Source organism: Acomys minous, assembly GCF_964271855.1.
Source record: "Acomys minous genome assembly, chromosome: 12".
NCBI lineage: Eukaryota > Metazoa > Chordata > Mammalia > Rodentia > Muridae > Acomys > Acomys minous.
This window is the reverse complement of record NC_140493.1, coordinates 97460618-97481887: the sequence shown is the minus strand read 5'-3', so window position 1 is coordinate 97481887 and position 21270 is coordinate 97460618. Positions and strand designations below refer to the sequence as shown.

The 21270-nt window shown below is 48.8% G+C and overlaps 1 protein-coding gene across 4 annotated transcripts in view; it reads left to right on the top strand.

Annotated features, from left to right (window-relative positions):
* Positions 1 to 21270, top strand: part of MARCHF10 (membrane associated ring-CH-type finger 10) — a 98758-nt gene that overhangs the window by 57413 nt on the left and 20075 nt on the right. For 3 of the 4 annotated variants that reach the window (XM_084748516.1, XM_084748514.1, XM_084748515.1), the window contains 3 exons: positions 6187 to 6339; positions 13240 to 14581; positions 18971 to 19137. In XM_084748516.1, coding sequence (XP_084604642.1) covers positions 6187 to 6339; positions 13240 to 14581; positions 18971 to 19137 — 1662 coding nt within the window. Of the gene's footprint in view, positions 1 to 344; positions 880 to 6186; positions 6340 to 13239; positions 14582 to 18970; positions 19138 to 21270 lie in introns of those variants that run through there. The other variant, XM_084748517.1, reaches the window with a different exon arrangement.

Here is a 21270-nt window from a genome sequence, read left to right as displayed (position 1 = left end):
AGAACACAGCAGAAGCTTCCACACGGCTGCCTCGGGACACTCTGAGGAGCTTGCCTGGGAAGCGCTTGCCTACATCTGCCAGGGCCGCGTGAACCCACTGCCTGGGAATGGTTTGAAGGTGATTACCACTTTGAATGGCTCACTCCTGTATGACTCAAACCTGAGCAAGATGCCTTCTGGGCAGGAGGCCAGGTCCAATTGTACCTGTGACACCAGACACATCACTCCCACCCCAAAAGAACCTCCTTTTTTCTGGAGTTTTCATTCATTCACAGACTTTTTTTTTTAAAAATGTCCTTTTCCCGTGAGTGCTGCTTCCTGATTGCTCTCTTTCTTTTGTGCAGGTGACAGCAGCGAGCACCCCCTGTTCTGTGTTGAATATTCCCCTTACTGCTCCGTCTTTGCTTTCTCCCCAGTCCTGCAGCCCAACACCAGTTACTGCTGTCTCCTCCTGCCTCTAGTTCCACCTGCCGCCCAAGGGGTCCAGGGCCCCTCCCATTCCCACCCTCCCATCGTCTTCCCCACCTTTACCAGCCCGCCCTCAGGCCAGCCAAGCCCCTTGATCGGGTCTCCAGCGTCCCTCTGCTACTTCCCTGTCTCCCAACCGACTCCAGCCGAGACCCCTGTGCTGTGCCTACCAGGCCCCAGAAGGCCCAGTAAAATTTACCTCGTGTGGTAAGTCACCCCCAGCAAGGCACACAGCACAGAAGAGTCAGGGACAGGGGGAGAGCAGAAGGCAGGTGGACAGGAGCTAAAGCCAGAGCAACCCCAGGGGGTGTGAGTGCAGGGGGCAGGAGGAGGAAGCCCGCACTGACACTTTCCTTGAGATGAGCATCTACTAATGATAAAGGAATGAACGACCAATAAAATCCCATTGTCTCTGGCGATGCCTCTGGTTTCTGAACCTTCGCGTCGGACACTCTTTGGAACGTCACCTTCACACACCGACAGGCTCTTCTGGGTCTGGTCTGATGATACCCTTGGCCAAGGCTACCCTGAGAGGGTGATGCCAGGCCAGCGGCTCTGAAAGCACACAGGCTGAAACTGAAAAAAATCCAGGCAGGACCATGCTGAGGAGGGATGAATTAAAGGGCGCAGTTGGTATTTATGGTTCTCTTTCCTGCCTACTTATTAGGCTTTGCATTTGCTAAAATCAAAAAACCCCACCTCCCGAGTTCCAAAATAAAACATATTTATGGTACATAATTAGGCTTTAATTAAAATCTCCTCTGGGTATGTGAGACAGCACACACTTCTAGCACACTCAAATAGGCAAATAGACACGACCTATTATTTGTGCTGTACAGAAAGCTGCCTATTAAACCCAGGCGACTTCGGCGCGTGCAGCAAAGCTGTAATTCTTCCCATGAGCCAAACGGAGCAATGAGCTTTCCGAAGAGGCGTCTGGTGATGGAATCTTGGCCCCTCGTGGGCACCAGGGATAGCAGTGAAGGGAGGAGCGGGAGAGACAGAGGTTCAGAAATCTATCTTCCTCTCTCGGGTTGTTTTCAGTGTGCCCGACAAGCAGTGTCTGTGTACAGCAGACAAGGCGAGAGGAAGTCGACAGTTCTCAGGTGCCTGGCCTCGACATGGCCACTTGAAAGGACTTGATTCTCAGTTGTCAGGGTCTTGTATAAATATGGGACTTCTACTTTTTCCCTTTCCTGATCGAATTATGAACTGTTGTTACCCATGACAATTCCCCGGCAGTATCAAAACAAAAAACAAACAAACAAACAAACAAAAAATAAGGCGGAAACCTTTTGCATAACAGCTGTTTGGTTTCTGGGCTCCTGGATGCTTGGACTCAGGAAGAAGGCATGGGCTGTATATTGTCCAGAACAAACGACAATGCTTCCCCAAATCAACTGGCAGACAAGACACAGAGTTCCTTGGCAAACAACTTCTCCTCTTTGCCATCATGAGGAAGGCCCGCCCCCCAGGAGAACTATCTGTGGCTTAGATTTCCTCCATGATTAACGCATGCACCGTGCTGTCATGAGGCCCCTGCTAAAAAGGTCCCAGCAGTCTGCTCACATAAAAACGTGGTCCACATGGCATCTGGAACTCTTAAATCTGTGTACACAGACGTATTGTTGAGCTCACTTCCTTTGCGACCATAAGTACATGTGGCAGAGAAGACATCTCCCGTGAGTTTGCTTTCTCCCAGATCTCAAGGCAGAGGTCCACAGTGCAGCCATCTTAGACCATAGCCCTGAAGGTCATCCTTGTGAACCCCCCAAATTAACATATGGCCAAATTATAATAAAAGGAGTTGCTATTTGCCTTTTGGATTTTTTTTTTTTTTAACAAGAAGCGTGTAGGAGAGAAATCAACACAAACCACACAGGAGCGACAGCTGCTGAGTAAACTATTAACCTGTGCAACCTCTGTAGCAGCGAGTTTCAGCGCTCTTGTGGAAATAGCTTCCAATTTACCACTAGTAGAGGTATTTCATGCTTTACGAATGAAACATCCGCCAGGTTTAGAAGCTAACAGGCACCGGATACTGAGTCAGGCCATGTATGTATACTATTGCTAAACGTGACAAGAAGAATCCCATTGTACAGCTACAGAAAATGAGGTTCAAACTGCCTCTGCTAACAGTGCTGGGCTTCTCACCAGTAGGCCTGGTAAAGCAACCTCTAGGTGTTCAGTCGTGTGTGTGTGTGTGTGTGTGTGTGTGTGTGTGTGCACACACACGTGCATGCGTGCGTGCGTGCTGCATACCATGTGTATGTAGGTGTTGTCCACAAAGGCCAGAAAAGGTGTCAATTCCCTGAAACCCGAGTTACACATGGTTGTGAGGTTCCTAACGTGGGTGCTGGAAACCAGACCCAGATCCTCTGCAAGAGCAGTTAGTATCCTTAACCACTGATCGTCTCTCCAGGCCCAGATGATCAGCTTCATTACTTTAGTTTGTTAAGAATTCAAAAAAAAAGCCGGGCGTGGTGGTGCACGCCTTTAATCCCAGCACTCGGGAGGCAGAGGCAGGCGGATCGCTGTGAGTTCGAGGCCAGCCTGGTCTACAAAGTGAGTCCAGGACTGCCAAGGCTACACAGAGAGACCCTGTCTCAAAAAACAAAAAAAAAAAAAAGAATTCAAAAAAAAATTGTTTGGGAAATCGCTTAAGAGATCCGATGCCCAGAGTTTAGAAGAAAAAAAAAAAGCTTTCTGATCAATGAGTGCTTTTAATTTAAAAATTAATTCTAGAACTGGGTGTGGTGGCGCATACCTGTAATCTCAGCACTCGAGAGGCAGGTGGATTGCTATGAGTTCGAGGCCAGCCTGGTCTACAAAGTGAGTCTAGGACAGCCCAAGGCTACAAAGAGAAATCCTGTCTTGGGGAAAAAAAAAAAAGAAAAAATATTAATTCTAATCTTAAAATTCTCCATAGTTTGGGCTGAAGGTGTCTTCTTAAGCCTTGCCAGTCATCTAGGCAATTGCCATTAGTCTTGGACCATAACATGCAGCATGCAGGCTGGCTAAGACCGGTTTCCTTAAGGAATCTACAGTCTACTGAAAGAGAAAAAAATTAAGGAAGTTTCCAATATTTAAATATTACAGATTATTCAAACCCAGGAATAAGGGCTCTAGAACAGGTAGAATCAAAGCACTTGGTAAACAGAAAGCCAGACCTTGAAGGATCTTGGGTTGATGCTGGCTGGGGAGGAACGGCCCTGTGGAAAGAAGGCTCAATCCCCAGAGCGATGTGGATGGAGCAAGCGAGGGGGTCAGGGCTGCGTGGCGTTCTCTCTCCCAGGATGTAGAGGATGGCCAACTCTTCTGCTGACAAGCACAAAGAAAGCTCTCCAGGACCTTGGGCCAGGTCCCAACCTACCTACTGGACTTGGCCTGTGCCCAGGCCTGCCCCTTGCTTCAGTTCTGTCTCTTCCTCGGTGTTTAAGAATACAGACACACAGACACACATACACACACACACACACACACACACACACACACACACACACACACACGATAACCATTACAGTTTTAAGCAAACTTTTGTGTGTGTGTTTCTTTACAATTCTTTTCATTTTAGTGTCATTGTCAAATAGTTTACAGTTTACTTACATTTTCATTCTTTATATATAGATATATTTATTAATTTATTCATATTACATCTCAATTGTTATTCCATCCCTTGTATCTTCCCATTCCTTCCTCCCTCTTGCTTTCCCCCCTACTCCCCTCCCCTATGACTGTGACTGAGGGGGACCTCCTCCCCCTGTATATGCTCATAGGGTATCAGGTCTCTTCTTGGTAGCCTGCTATCCTTCCTCTGAGTGCCACCAGGTCTCCCCATCCAGGGGACGTGGTCAAATATGGGGAACCAGAGTTCATGTGAAAGTCAGTCCCTATTCTCCACTCCACTGTGGAGAATGTCCTGTCCATCGGCTAGATCTGGGTAGGGGTTCGAAGTTTACTGCACGTATTGTCCTTGGCTGGTGCCACAGTTTGAGCAGGATGCCTGGGCCCAGATCCGCCGGTCATAATTAAAAGAATGCCACAGCTTCTGCCTCTGTTGGCTGAGAGGTGAGAAGCAGATCTTGATCTCCAAGGGCTGAAAAGAGGGACAGGCCCTCTGGTGAGGGAGGAGCCTCTGGCTTCAGTCAGCACAACTCCAGCACAACTCCGGATGCTGAGACACTCTACCAGTGGCAGCGCATCCTCCCTCGCACCACCCTTCCCTTCCCACCCCCCTCTTAGAGACATCAAGTGTCATCACACCCCCCACGCTCTCCAAGGGACACGCTCTCGTTTCTAGGGAACTTTTCCTCCCCCTCTCTGGCTACAGCCACAGCATCTATTTGCCCTAAGTTGACCCAGTGCCACCATCAGCTCTGTTCTCCAGGAAGTTCCCTGAGGGGGCAATACCCCCTCTCTGCCTTGAGGCATAGACCCACCACCACCTTCTCCTGGGGCCGGTCAGAAATGAGTTGGCCATATCACTGGATTCAGTTGGGTCTCAGAGGATGCGAAGGAGAATTCTCATGCCTTCCTGAGTCTGCGTGGAAACTATTCCTGTAACCACAGACTACACTCAGGAACGTAAATCCAGTTGTCCTCACGTGCCAAGAAAGCCTGGGCGCTCGCACACCAGCCAGGGGTCTGTCCCAGCCTCACCCCTGTGCTGCCTGCTGGCTACATCTATTTGTGAACTATCCGAGTCTTCAAAAACGGGGATGAGCCAGGAAAATTCCCTTGGGGGATGTAGTGCAGCTGTTGATGATTTAACTGCTGTGTGAGCCCAAGAACTTGTGGAGATGCTTGGAAAATAAACTCCTCCCACACTCACGTGCACTAATGTTGGATACATGTGCAGCCACCCGAAATGCATGTGCAGTCATTCATGCCAATTAGAAGCCTGCTTCCAAGTGAGAATTATGAGAAAGTGTCCCCTGGGGACTTGGTCCATGGGGGGGGGGGGGCGGGCGGAGTCACCCTCTTCCATGAGGTGGGTGGGCATGTGCTCAGAACCTTCTTACAGGTCATGTTTGATGCTAAGTAGGTAGAGATGCACCCCTTCAAAATATGTCTCAGACCCTGTTGAGTTCTGGGGGCAGTGTAACCATTTTGTATCCCTGAGAGCCTCCTCAACAGCAGCAGCACCTATGAATAGGAAGACAGAAGCTTCATAGTAAAAAGGAAAGAGGAGCCGGAGAGATGGCTCGGCTGTTAAGAGCACTTGATGACCTCCCAGAGGACACAAGTTCGATTCCCAGCAACCACATCAAGTGGCTTACAAACTGTAACCCCAGTTCCTAGGCATCTGGCACCTCCTCCTGGCCTCCATGGGCACCTCAAAGGCCCATATGCATACACATCAATCTTTTTTTTTTTTTCCTTTAAGTGATAAAAGAAAAATTCCCTTGTACTCCTTGCTGCAGGAATCACAGATTTTTATGAAGCCTTATGAAGTAGTCATAATATTTTCATATTCCCGGTAGGGAAACTGAGGCTTGGAGAGATGTGCCAAAGCTTTCATGGCTACGAAGGGGTCAGACTAGATTACTCCTCTCTTCTCTGAACTCTTGGCTCGATGCTTTTAACCCTCCAATCCCACCCACCCCCAACCCCCACAAACACACCACCTTCTTTGGTAATTTTTTTTTTAATACAGAAAGTGTTTGTCTGTTTAAAAAAAAAAAAAAGAAGTTATTGAAAAACTTTTGCACCTTTCAGCATCACAAGTACCAAAGATTTTATCAAGGAAGAGGAGGCCAAATCTGGGGAGACTGACAGTCAGCCCAGAAATGCACAGCCCAAGAGCGTCTGGGCAGAGAAGCAGACAGAGACCACAGCTGTCAGCAACGGCACCAGCACTCCTGGGAGCAGGTAAGAGCTGCGGCTGCCACCCTGGTCCTCAGGGAGCACTGGCACGTGCTGGGACCTTGTGGCTTTTTCACCATCTTTGCGTTTCTGGGTTGGAGAGTTACCCTGAAGTGAAATACATGAGGGGTTCAAAACTGAACGCTCTGATAACAGGTTTATTTTTCTTTTCTCCAAGAAAGAGCGCTGGGGAAAGGGGTGGGTGGGGCTGATCTTTTATTTCTCTCTTCTATTACACTCTGAGAATGACTGCACGCTTTTGAGTGGACTCCGGGCCTAGAGGGGGTGGAGATGAAGCCGGCAGTTCTGGGGAGGTCCCACCGAGCTGTAATGCCCACTCACCCATCAGGGAAAGGAAGACTGATGTCCGTGGGTTTCAGACTGCCCACCTCCTTCAGGGAGCTTTTCCCTTGTGATTCCAGGGCGGCCACGCCAGCAAGATCTTTTAATGTGTAAGAAATAGCTTCCAAAGGAAAGCCGGCTTCATTTCAAAGGCTTGGCTTAGTGGAGCCTTCGTCTCTGAGTTTCGGGCCTGAGCTGGCATCCAAAGGCTCACACTATGCCCCCAGCTAACACTGCCACCCTCTCCTGCAGTGGCGCCTCTTTAAGACTCTTAAGAACGTGGCATGCCACAGGCAGCCTCCCACAAGAGAAACCGTAGGCATCACACCTTGTTACCAACCAAACGCAGCAGCCTTCCAGCTCAAATGACATCTACTTAAACATGGCGGTGGATGCATGTACAACCTATGGATGCTTGCATGACCAGCAACTGGAGTACAGATGAGCCTGTAATGGCAGCCTGTCCTCAGGGGCCCCAGGGACAGAGTGCCTCCAGGAGGGAAGAGCCCAAGCCTTGGAGCGGACTGCAACTCTAAAACTCTTAATTCCCCTCGTCCCCTGAACAGTGGGGTCCTGGGCGGTCACATGGCACCTCCAGACTCCAGCTCTCTCTCCTTAAAAGAAGGGCGGAGAATCCAACTTTGCTGGCTATCACAATGACTAAGTGAAATAAAACACAGACCAGTGCTGGGCACACAGTAGGCCCACAGAGAAGGCACAAAATGATTGCTCGCACCTAGCTGCTGTCTCCCCCAATGGCCGTCAATAAATTTTAAGATGCAATTGGAAACCGAGGCTTTTCCATGAGTGAAACAGTTTATATGAGCCTCCAGCAGAACCCAGGACATGTCTTCCTTTACATCGGGGTCCATTAGGGGTTTGTTCCAGCTTTCTTATATTATAGTGGGGCTCCTCATCGTCCCCCAATTGTAGTGTTCCCTTGGTTCCTTTGATGAGCCAGTGACGTGAACCATCCTGGGGAGAGACTTGGTACAGGTGTGACCAAAATAATACACAGAAGCTCTGAGAAATCAAGTTGTTTTTTTTTTTTAATCACATGTAAACACAGAATGGAAGGAGGGGGCATAGCAGACAATTTCACAGGAGTCCAGGAGACTGATAAACGTGTTTTAAGTGCAGCCACAATAAGTTCACGTGTGAGTTAAATTCAGCCTACCAAATCGGCTATGGTTCTAAAATAATAGTTGATGCTGGCAGGAAAGTGACAGTAAGCCTTCCCGGGCACTGTTGTGCCAGATGCTAGCGACACAGATGGCTGGTGATCCTGCTATGACAGCAATATTTTCCTGTCCCACCTGGAGGGCAGGGTGGTGCAAACTGTCTGCAGAGGAATTTGGCAATGTGTGCCAAAGCCTCTGGAAGGCTCACACCTTTCTCCCTGGCAATTCCATTTTCCATCAATCAATAAAAGGAAGACAAGAGGACGAGCTGTCAAAGAGAAGCGAGCAAGGCTATCACCACAGTGTGATACGTGGTACAAAAGCCTCAAAACAAGAAAAAGAAAGTGTGTGTGTGTGTGTGTGTGTGTGTGTGTGTGTATGTGTGTGTGTGTGCGCGCGCGTGTATGTGTGTGTGTATGTGTGTGTGTGTGTGTGCGTGTATGTGTGTGTGTGTGTGTGTGTGTGTGTGTGTGTATGTGCACTTATGCACATATGCACACACATGCTGGGGAGCTGGATCAGAAGGACCTGAATTCTCTCCCTCAGAACTCACATTAAAAACGTGGGTTATAGTGGCATCTATCTGTGATCTCAGTGCTGGTGAGGGGGCTGTAGAAATAGGCAGGCCCCAGGAGCTTGCTGGCCACTTAGCCTAGCTGAATCAATGAGGACCCAGTTACTATCCTTTTGCTGTGATGAGATGCTATGACCATGGAAACCTACAAAAGAAAACATTTAGGGGTTTAAGAGATGGCCCAGTGGATAAAAGAAAGCATTTAATTGGGGGTTTACTTACAGTTTCAGAGGGTGAGTCCATGACCATCATAGTGGGGAGCATGGTGGCAGGCAGGCAGGCAGGCATGCGCTGGCGCAGTAGCTGAGCGCTCACATTCTGATCCACAAGCAGGAGGCAGAAAGCGTGAGAGTGGGCCTGGAGTGGGCTCTTAAAACATCAAAGCCCATCCAGGCGTGGTGGCGCATGCCTTTAATCCAGCACTCGGGAGACGGAGGCAGGCAGATCACTGAATCTAAGATCAGTCTGGTCTACAGAGTGAGTTCCAGAACAGCCAAGGCTACACAAAGAAACAAACCCTGTCTCAATGTTCCCCACCACCACCAAAAAAAAATCAAAGCCCACCCACAGTGACACACCTCTCCAACAAGGCCACACCTCCTAATCCTTCCCAAACAGCTCCACCAACTGGGAACCAAACATTCAAATATGGGAGACTATGGAGGCTGTTCTCATCCAAACACCACAGCCCTGGTTTTAAAAAATAAGGTTGAGTCGGGTGTGGTAGCGCACGCCTTTATTTCCAGCACTCGGGAGGCAGATTGTTGTGAGTTCGAGGCCAGCCTGGTCTACAAAGCAGAGTCCAGGACAGCCAAGGTTAACACAGAGAGACCCTGTCTCGAAAAATAAAATGATTGAGAGTAATTGAGGACAACACCAGACATCAAACTCTGGCCTCCATATGCACATGTACACTCATGGATGTGCACCCTCTCCCCCAAGATATATGTAGATATAGATACAGATACACACACACATACACACACACACACACACACACACACCACCCCACATATACACATACACAGCAGTAAGAGAAAAGTTGGAGACATTATGACATATTCACATAGTGTAACTTTACACTATGACAGTATTCTTGAAAACTAACAATAACAAAATATTTAAAGAAAGTAGAGTATGCACTTGTATGTATAGCAGTATACCACTTTTGGGTTTTTTGGTTTTGTTTGTTTTTTTGTTTTTTTTTTTTTAAACAATGCCTCTAGATAAGGGTTACCAGTCTTCAGGGAGTGGGAGGTTGTGGGAAATGAAATACAAAATGGGTTTTGAGGCCTGTGGTAAACCACAACACATATTTCTGCCTCAGGTACTTCGTGTCCAAACTCTGAGCCACAGCTCTTTGCAGGGTCAAGATAACATCGGGGTGCTGAGTTCTCAACACACCCTGAAGTCCAGCACCTGAGCAACTCCCCACTGGGCTCTTGCTTATGGGACCAGCTCATCTTCTACCGTCCCCGAGCTCTCACCAAGGGTCATGGACCACATTTATAAACCAAAAGGAGGGGAAAAGGAAAAAAGAAAAAAGTATATTGCTAGAATCCAGGACAGTCTGGTGAAGTCCAAAAGGAAATCTAAGGCCAAAGGCATAGCAAACAGGCTGGGGCCAAAGCAGGGCCTCAGAGAAGCATCCAGCAGCTACACGGCCAGGGCTATGAATAGCACAGCACTGGCATACCAAGTGAGTATTTATTCCCAGCCCACAGCGAAACACAGACATGCGCGCGTGTGTGCACGCACACACACACACACACACACATATACATACAGATACACACACACAGACACACACAAACACATACAGACAAACACACACACAGACACACACACATACACATATATACAGACACACACACACATACACACACATACAGACACACACGTACACATACATACAGACACACACACACAGACACATAAAGACACACACACACACATACAGACACACATACACACATACACATACATACAGACACACACACATACACACATACAGACACACACATACACATACAGACAGACAGACAGACACACACACACACACACACACACACACACACACACACACAATTACATGATACTCTGCTTGGATTTTAAAGAGGAAGGAGATTTGGTGACAAGAAAGTGTGGTGACACTGTCCCGGGTGTGCCTAAGGAAGCCTCAGCAGCATAGCACATAGCTGAGACGGCTCCTGCCTCAGAGGCCCCTGTCACACCACAAGAGTCTGTCCGTGGGTCTCCACATGATGCGTTTCAGAAGCCGCCCAGCGATTTCTCTCATCCTGCCCACTGAAGGCTGAGCCACCTGGACTGTTGCTCCAGGGCAGCTCCTCGTGATGTCACAGAGGGGTGTGTTCAGAGAGAGGAGGTGGCTCAGGGCAGCACTGTTTACTAATTTTGGAGGTCCTTTTCAAGCTCAGAATGTGAAATGATCAAAAAGATCCTTCACTTTGCCTCTGTGTCACTTTTCTTCTTTTAAAAAATAGGGAGAGAGAGGTCAGCGGGAAAGTGTTTCACTTGCAGTCATGGGGACCTGAGTTCAATCCCAAGAACAAGTGTGAGGAAAACACACAAAAAGTAACAAACAAACCAACAAAAACAGGTGTGGGGACACATACTTTTAATCCCAGGGCTGGGGAAGTAGAGACAGACAGATCCCTGAAGCTCCAGGCCAAATAAGAGAATCTAATCTGCCTTTTTAAAAAAGGTGGACAGCACCTAAGGTGCCCCCTAGCCTCTATACACACACACACACACACACACACACACACACACACACACGCACACGCACACGCACACGCACACGCACACACGCACACACCTGAGCTCCATTGGCTGTATCCTAGATAGCACTAGTTCCTCAAACACGAATCAACCCAGTACCCTGTTGGTTCGGCATCCAAATCTACTCCAGTTCAGACACAGCCAGTTCGTCCTTGAATTGTTGACACATCTCTTGCTGGGGTTTATAAGCCCCACGAGGGGCCCAGTAGGACAGTTTAACTGATTTCTGGAAGGACTGATGAGTAAAGATTCGCACTGCGTCACCAAGTGTCCCATGCAGCTACCAAGAAAAGCAGCTTAGAGAGTATTAGGACACTAGTGAGCCAGCTGTGGCTCCCCTGCAAGGCACCTCAATTAAAGGCAGTATTGACTTGGCCCCAGCCCAGCCGGCTGCTCAGCGGATTTGCATTTCCCCCAGCAGAGCAGTTATCAAGAGCCTTTGCACCCCGTGGCATCCTGTCCACTCAACAGGCGAACTGATAAGGACAGCCAAGCTTCATCAGATCTGTGGAGGAGCAGAGAGGCGCACAAAGAGGGTCAGCCATGTCAGTAGGGAGGAAGGAGAAATGGAATCAGAAAAGCACTTTCAACTTTTTACCCACAGGGGGGTGGAAAACCTTAACCACATGCGTGCATCCCAATAGAGCCCACTGGTTCGGGGAGGAAATGGCAAAGCCGGCGGAAGTTCTTAGGCATTGCCCAGGGCAGTGGTAAAGAGCAAAAGCCCCAGAAGGCCTTGGTTCACACGCTTGATGCTTACATCACTTGCTAGGAATATGATTTGGGGCACATCATAGGACCTTCCCCTAACCTTGGTACCCTCTGTGAGAACATGTGGTGTGAGTGCACTATCTGTCTTATAGGCCAGATAAGTTCAGCGAGGCTGGCTGGCTGGTGAGCCCAGGGAGCCTCCCATCTGCTCCTCCCCAGTTCTGGGATTGCATGTGTGTGCCACCACACCCCACAGCTTTCCTTGAGTTCCTGTGATCCAATCCAGGCCTCTGGCAAGCACTCTACAGTCTGAGCCACCCCCCTCAGCCCCACAAAGCTAAGTTGCAAATACATGGTCTCACTGATAGAAGCCCCCCCCTCACTGGACAAACTACCAGTCCTTTCTGTCCCTGTCTCCTCACACTTTATAATCCAGAGGTAGAGATTCCATGGCAGCCAGGAGTTATTTGTCTACTAGGAGCCAATAGCAAAGAAGAGATGATAATTTCCTGGGAGCTTTATAACTTTTATTTACATTAAACAGCAAACTTAATCACAATCATTGTGTACCTGGGCGCTAGCTTCTAGGGCCTTCTTTCCAGTCTATCAAAATAAAACTGTACTTTTCTTGTGTTTTTGAAAAGCTGTGAGTGAAGTAGGAATGTCAGGGTGAGAAAGGTTTCGTAGAAGTCACTCCCACATCGCTTGCTTTCCTTCTCCGTAACTACAGAAATGTTTAGCCATCCTTGACTGAGCTGGCCTAGAGCTGTACTAATCTTCTCGAAGATCCCCCCCTCTCCTGAACCTGTCTGGGTGCCATAAATGTGAACCCACACATATGCGGACTCACAGGTGTGAGGGCCACAGATGTGAACCCACCCATGTGGGAGCTCACAGGTGTGAAGGCCACAGATGTGAACCCACTCACAGGCAGACTCACAGGTGTGAGGCCCACAGATGTGAACCCACCCATGTGGGAACTCACAGGTGTAAGATGCACAGATGTGAGCCCACTCACCTGCAGACTCAGGTGTGAGGCCCACAGATGTAAATTCACCCATGTCAGGAACTCACAGGTGTGAGTGCTGCAGGTGTGAACCCCAAAAGGGAGAGTCCAGAGGCAGTAAAGGTGGGTTTCCCTCCCATGCTTCTGGTACCTCTTGCCCTCGGGCTGCCTGGATTTTATTTCTCCAGAGCCTTTTTTGTTGCTGTTGCCTTTGGTTGGCTATCATGCTTAGCAGAGTGGGGCTTTCTCCCATGGGTGCTTTTAACAGAATTTATCTCTTCTCAACATAGATCTGACTGTCCAACAAGAAAGCCTGATGTGTCCAAATGAGACTAAGCTAAAGAAGCCAGCTCGAGAGAAAAGAAACTTAGCCACGCCCTCACAGTTCATGAGAATGGCCGGGAAGCCCCTGGAGAGACAGAGAAAAGGAGACCCAATTGCTCACCCCCAGACCGAGCCCCACTCTGCCCTCTCACAGGCCTTCCAGCCACCGAATGGTTCTCAAGTGCTGACTGAGCCCTTGGGACCTCCATCCCTCCCTGCCACAGTGGTAGGACCAAGAAGGGCACCATTTAGTTTCCACGACGAAGATTTCTACTCTGTATTGTCATTAAACAGTGAGCAAGAAAACTATGACACAGAAGAGGAAACCCGCATGGAGGAAGAGCTTTTGCTGGTTGGGATGCGCTCTCCTCCTAGCCAAAAGAGAAGCCGATTTCTTGGGGCGTCAGCCACTCAAAATAGAAATGTTGAGGGAAATGCTGAAAATCTCAGAGGAAATTCTCGAAGATGGAATGAGCCCAGTCCTGGGTCTTCAAGAAAAAGCAGTGCCATTGAGCTAGCAACAAAGCCAACTTCTGCTGGGCAAGGGATGCTCCAAGATACCAGGCTACTGGGGGAGTCGGATAAAGAGAGTCCCGATGGGGAGCAGGAAGACGAGAAGACCGCTCGTTCACAGGACGCCAACTCTGATGACGTTGATCGAGTCGGTGCCGAAGATGTACCCAGCGACAGTCCTGTGGAAGACAGGTCTGCTATTCACAATTATGAGAGAGACTGGCAAAATTACTTGAATGGTTCAAGGAATTCGTTCAACTGCTTACTCTCTGGGAGACCCACAGCTCCAAGGTCGTCCATGAATGCATCTCACAGATCAGTGTTGCACTCCGCTCTGATAGACGATGTCCCAGCAAGCTTGCCCATGTCGTCTGTCCTAGTCCCCAGTTCAGACTTGGAGGAAAACCTAAGGTTCAATGTACGCCGGCCCCTCTCGCCTATCAGAAACAGAAATCCATTGGCTACTGCTGAAAACCGCAACGATGACGTCAGGGACGCAGAGGAGACAGCTTCAACAAGCCCAGCCCAGACGTCACCATTACTGGCAGAAGATCTCCTCTCCAGCCCTCAAGGCAGCATGGCGTTGGGGGACGCCCCCAGCTCACCTACAAGAAGACCTTTACAAGGCCATTTCTATGTGCCTGGGCCCCTGCAGGAAAACGTGCCCTTTACTTTCTTTGCAGTGTCTGATTTTCCAAATCAAAGTGATAACGGGACCAGTGTTGGTGTCATGGATGAAAAGGGGGCCACAGAGATAAAGGCAGACCCAGAGAAACTCAGGAAATTGCAAGAAAGGTAAGGACTTGTTGTGTTGTAAGTAGACGCTCCCTCCTTTGCCACCACTGCCCGCCTGTGCTGCCATAGCCATTGCTTTTATTAGAGAAATGTGGGACTTTTAAATTGCAGCCATGTTCTTCCCTGACATGTTAATGAGATTGTTTCTTTTGGGAAAACCGTCCCTATTCCATTACCCTTAAAAGATATGTATGTACAAAGAAGAATTTGGCAATCCTGCTCAGTTTCACCTGTATATCCCCAAAGTATCTTTTTCCTTGAATATTATAAGGAGGACAAGGACTGGCCACATGGCTCAGCGGTACAGGCACCCGCTTAGGAGCTGACCAATCACCAAGACAGTAGAAGGAGGGACCCTCCCACCTCCACAGTTACTGTCACACACACACACACACACACACACACACACACAGGGTGAGGAGACAGGGAAGAGGAATTGGAATGTTTATTTATTTATTTGGTTTTTGGAGACAGGGTGTCTCTTGTGTAGCTTTGGCCACCCTGGACTCGCTTTGTAGACTGGGCTGGCCTTGAACTCACAGCGATCCACCTGCCTCTGCCTCCCGAGTGCTGGGATTAAATGCGTGCGCCACCACGCCCAGCTGGAATTGTTTTTAATAAAAAGGAAAAGAAAGAAAGGAAGAAAGAAAGAAAGGCAAAATTCCAGGAACACAAAGGTGCGTGGTGGCACAGGGCTCTCTCCTCTCCACAGAAATTAGCTGGGTTTTATTTTGTTGTTGTTGTTGTTTGTCTTTTTAGTTTTTGGGTTCTTTTTTTTTTTTTTTTTTCCTGAAAAGGTTGCTAACTCCCCAGAGAAGGAACCATTCAGCTCTTGAAGTTCACAGCTCTCCCTCCGGAGAGTTACTGCAAATCCAACCAACAGTTCTAGAATTTAAACCTTCCAAACAGTTACCATAGTTACCCCAGTTCTCTGAAGGGTGGGGCTGGTGTAACCACTGCCTCCATGTTTAATGTGCTTGCGAGCCCGCTCTCTCTCATGCATGAGAGAGAAAAACAAGATTCTTTTTTTGAATCGCCCTTTTCTTTGATCTTCCCTTCCTCCTGAGATGAGTTTGGTATATTTCACAGCTATGAAACTGGATACTTTTTAAAGCCTTCGTTAAACACTGTCAGAATTCTACCATCTCTTTTATGATCGGTGTTTACAGTGCCCAAGTCTTGACTTGAGGATCTGGAAATTGATTCTTGGAACATGAGCCCTCTTTGTACACGTTAGTATGGCTCCTCCGGGCCATTAATTACTCTATTGATGTCCATTTGCAAGCAGGAAAATTTCACCACAATGAATTAAAAATGGGAAAAGAAGGAGGGAATCAAACAGACTGCTTACACACTCCTCTTCAGAAAGAAGAGCTTGCTTTTCTTTGTTTCCAGTGTGTGTGCACCTCTGTGTGTGTGTGTGTGTGCATTCCTGCCTCTATGTGTGTGTGTGTGTGTTAGTGACTCTGTGTGTACACAAGGACATTTGCATACCTGACCACATAGAGGCCTGAGCTTGACAGCAGGTGAATTCTTCGATCACTCTCCACTGTATTTATTGTGGCAGGCTCTCTCACTGAACCAGAGCCCTCCAGTGTGAACCAGTCTGGCTAGCTTTCCCACAGAACCCCCATCTCTGACTCTCAAGTTCTGGGATCCCAGGTGGCTCCACACCTACCCTGCTAACAGCTTCCTAGTTGTCAGTGCCTTTTCTTTTCATAGTTAAACAAGCTCCAAGAAGAGCATCCATGGTTAAGGTCAAGAGACCTCACACCCACCCATCTTCACCAATCCCCAGAGGCACCTTCAGACATGCCTGTCAGACGTCTGGATGCCAGCCATCTCAAAGTGATGTCTTTGGACTCAGAATAGCTTTCTTGCCAGGTGTGGTGGCACACACCTTTAATCCCAGCACTCGGGAGGCAGAGGCAAGCAGATCGCTATGAGTTCAAAGCCATCCTGGCCTACAAAGCAAGTCCAGGACAGCCAAGGCAAAACAGAGAGACCTTGTCTCAAAAAAATAAAAATTAAAAAAATTAAAAAAAAGAATAGTTTTCTTTTAAAAGTGCAAGTGTTTCTAGGCACCGGCCTCTGCATTAAGCAGCTATCACTTGTGGAGTATTTGTCTTAACATCTTACTATTTGTCGTTTCAAAAGTATCTGTCTTAGGAAATTTTCACAAGCGAAGATTTGTTTCTTGTGAGCTAACATCTCACCATGCAGCCCTGGTTGGCCTGGAACCCATTCTATAGGTCAGGCTGGCCTCAGACTCGTAAGGGATGTGCTTGCCTCTGCCCCCCAAACACCGGGCACTTGTGGGATTTTCCCTTGTGAAGAAGCAGTGGTCCTGAGACTGTCCCTGCTGGTCTACACAGCCACCTGCCATGTTCTGTAGCTGCTGAGCAAGCCCTCTGGCCCGTGTGAGGGATTTGTTCTGCTCCGTTGGCGGCCCTCACCTTTCCCTGACCTGGCGTCATGGCATCCTAACGTCTTAGCAGCCTTCCTCCCACAGGATGGGCTTTGATGACACAGTTGAGTCTGCTCGCTGGGGCCTCTGGCAGTGTAACCACACGGAACCTCTGTGCTATTCCAGCAGTGCTGACAACTTTGACACGCTGAGTCTCGATTCGCATGGCAGCACTCTCCCCTCGTGTCTCTGTGCTCTTCTAGCACTTTCCTCACAAAAGCCCTTCGCTTCATCTCTAGTTCTTTCACTTGCTGCTGCTGTTTGTTGTCGAAATGATATTTTCAAGTCTAACTCTTTGTGGCTCATGTGTAGAAACGCAATTGACAATAATTTTTATTTTCTCTGTGTTTTGTTAAGCTCAGGGCTTTGTCTGTAGATTGTTTGGGTTTCCTATGTAGAAAATAGTTTTGAGTGTGAATAACATTTTCATCCCTTTCATTTCAAACCCTGTATTTTTAATGTTGTTTTAAATCTCACAGTTTTGCGTCAGTCTTTTAAGGATGCCTGGGTTTATGTTAGATGTTTATTGCCTTTTGCTGAGTCTCCTTTCAGAGCATAGCCCACTTGCTTTACCTAGAAACACACACCTGTCAGTCGGGCGTGGTGGCGCACGCCTGTAATCCTAACACTCGGGAGGCAGAAGCAGGCAGATCAGATCGCTGTGAGTTCGAGGCCAGCCTGGTCTACAAAAGAAAGAAAGAAGGGAAATACACACCTGTGATCAAAGGGGACACACATGCATAACGTTCACAATGTGCATTGTAAAGTTGCACTTTAAGGCGTTTCCAGGTGCTTGGTTGGTCCGGTGCTTGCTGTGGTCTAATGAGGGTCTGCAGCTGGACCCCAGCATCCACATAAAACTCCAGGCAGAGACCAGAGAATCCCTGGTATTCGCTGGCCAGCCAGTCAGGCCAAGGGCTATGCTCCAGGTTCAGTGAGAGACCCTGACTTAAAAGTCAAGGTGAAACAGATGGACGGCACAGCACAGTGGCACGTGTGTCTAATCCCAGCGCTCAGGAGGTAGACACACGCCAATCTCTAGGAGTTTGAGACCCAACTAGTTTATGTGGCGAGTTCTAAGCCGGCCAAGCTACACAGTAGACCCTGCCTCAGGAGAAATAATAATAAGGTGGAGAGCAATGGTGGAAGATACCCAACATCAACCTCTGGCCTGTACAAGCATATGCACACGTGCGCGTGCACACACACACACACACACACACACACACACACACACACACAGAAAACTTAAAGTTATTCCAGCAAAACCCTAGGATGTCATTCCTCACAGCCTTTGCACTTTCTGCCATGCAAAGCCCACTCAAGTGGTCATAATTATTTTCTTCCAGTGTTTTTATTCTCTTATTTTATACAGCACAGAGGCTAATGCCACGGGCTATTGTTGTTGCTGTTCGAGTTTGCATTTCTTAACATAATTCAAATGCTTCAGAGGCCAGCTTTGAACACAGAAGCTCTGACTATGGCTCCTGTGAGTGTACCAGCTTACACAGCCGGCTCCCTCAAGGTGGCTGAGGCAGAGAGAGTGGCTCAGTGTCTGCTATAGGGCCTCATCCCTCATCTCACCCCCATGTGCACTGAAGCCATGACCTCCCCCATGCTAGGCAAACACCTAACCACTGAGCTACACGCCCCCATCTCACTGCTCACTTCTGGATTGGTGCTGCAGGTCCCTTCCCCTGAGCTCACACTTCTCTGTGACGCATCAAGGATCAATAACTCCACCGGGAGAGATCCTCACGGGGTGGGAAGGCACAGTAGGTGAGCCCCAGAAACCCAGACAGCCAAGGCATGGGGATTGATTGCTCCTTCTTCCTTCTCCCATGAATGCCCTGGGAAATGGTATTTGTGGGAACAACAAGCATGGGGGGACTCCTGGTTACGAGGCCTTGTTTTCTGTTTAGTCTCCTGGAGGAGGACTCGGAGGAGGAGGGAGACTTGTGTCGCATCTGTCAGATAGCCGGGGGTTCCCCAACCAACCCCCTCCTGGAGCCTTGCGGCTGTGTTGGAAGCCTGCAGTTTGTTCACCAAGAGTGCCTGAAAAAGTGGCTGAAAGTGAAAATAACATCAGGTAGGTGGGGAAGGAAGGGAAGCGAGCGTGCTGCGGCGTATAATTAATCTGAGACGCCTCAGTGTGGGCTTGGGAGCCTTGTCAGCAGCACACTGTCAGGGGAACACGGCCAAGTGCAGGATTCTTGCTTATAAATGCTGTGACGGGAGGGGTAAGTGAATGTGGAGTGTGTGTGTGTGTGTGTGTGTGTGTGTGTGTGTGTGTGTGTGTGTGTGTTTAAATCTGAGAGAGTCTTGGAAACAAAGTCTCTTCCTGCTTGAGGTATCCACAAAGCTCGCCTTCTAGGAGGAAGGAGGCACACAGACGTGGGTTGCCAGGAGACCCCCAGCAAGCCTACAGTAGGTCGCCCTGTCCAGTTAGTAGCTGGTCCGTCATGCGAGACCTGCCAAAACACACAGAGACATGTACTTCACTTGTGGTGGGGAGGGGCTTCACCTAACTAAGAACCCGACCAGGGGATGGGGAGGCGACCCCACGGTTAAGAACACTTGCTGCTCTTGCAGAGGACCCAGGTTGAGTTCCCAGCACCCATTATCAGGCAGCTTACAACCACCTGGAACTCCAGCTCCAGGGATCTGCTGTTCCTGCTTCTGGCCCCCGTGGGTACACACACACACACACACACACACACACACACACACACACACACACACTTTTTTTTTTTTAAAGTGCAAGCAATTCTGCCAGAGGGTAAGAAGTGTGTCACTCGGATTTTCTAGGTCTCTATTAAAGAGCTTGACAAGTGGCAGTTTTGTCAGTCTGATCTCACAGCTGGGCGTGGAGGCCCTTCTCAGTCACCCCAGGAAGTGATAACCTAAGTGCAGACACATGGGAGGTTGGCTGTAGTGTTCTTGGCGGAGAGTACCAGGTTTCTTTGCCTTTTCTAATTAGGGAGGGGCTAGAGCATCTGGTCAACTGAAAGGGGCCCCGCTGTGTCTTTCACACCGCCCTCCCTGGGATTGGTACCCTCGGCCAGGCCCTGTTTCTCTCCTCTTTCTCATCCTTATCTGTGTCTGGTCTGATAAGCTGGCCGGGAGCCTCCCCGTCCCCCACAGTCACAGCTGTCTGCCTTCGCCATGTCATCGGAGAATCATATTAACTGACACTCTCCCTCCATGGCTGCCTCTTCCCTTCCACAAGAAATAGAACTGATCCTCAGATGCTTGAATCCACACCTACAAGTGAAGAACTCCATCCTGGCTGGGGGAGGGGACCTTGGGGAGGGGGACTGTGATCACTAGCGGCTCTGCCGTCGCGGTGGCTTGCCCCTTCCCTGGGGAGATGCAGACAGCACACCTCCTCACAAAGCCACCATGACAAACCAAAGAGTGATCCCACTGAAGTCTAGCCTGGAGAACCAGGGAGTTTATTGGGCTTAAGGAGCACAAATGAGGGGTTCTTGGCAGGATTGCAGGTGACCCCAAAGCATCTGCACTGGGAAGTGTTCACCCATAGACACATAAATGGAACTCCAATTTTGATTCACCTCCCCAAACATATATATGCTAATCTCTTTCTAGACCCTCCAGCCATGCAGTTAGGACAGAAATGCGTTCAAATGGCTGGGAGGAGAGCCTGGAAGCTCAGTGATGGTCCAGCGACTCTTCCCCTACTGTCTCCTTGCCAACCAACCATGGGCCCTCTCTGTCATAAGAGACACTTGCAAGCAGTCACAGCTGACCTGACAACCACTTGGCTGCATCTCTTAGAGAACTGCATTCTACGACAGCCGAGCAGAGGCTTTCTCTTACTAGAAATTCAAGCCAATTAAACATTTATCACAGACCAAAAAGAAGAAAGAAAGAAAAAAAAAGCAAGTTAAATATGATACTTTATTGGAGCTAGAATGTGTTCAGCAAGATTAGAATGGAAGATCCACGGCAGCGGGGGGGGGGGGGGGGGGGGGTCTGCAGCCACCAAAAACACTGTTGATGACTTTGGTGAGAGAGAGAGGTGGGGGGTGGGGTAGGGAAAGGGGGGAAGAAGGAAGGAGGGAGGGAGGGAGGAGAGAAAAAAGAAACAAACAGAAGCAAGCATACAAAATGCAGACGGGGAGATAAACTTTTCACTCCCACCTTTTAACAGTCTCTATGATTTATTATTTCTTTATATCCACAGTAGAAACCTAGAACT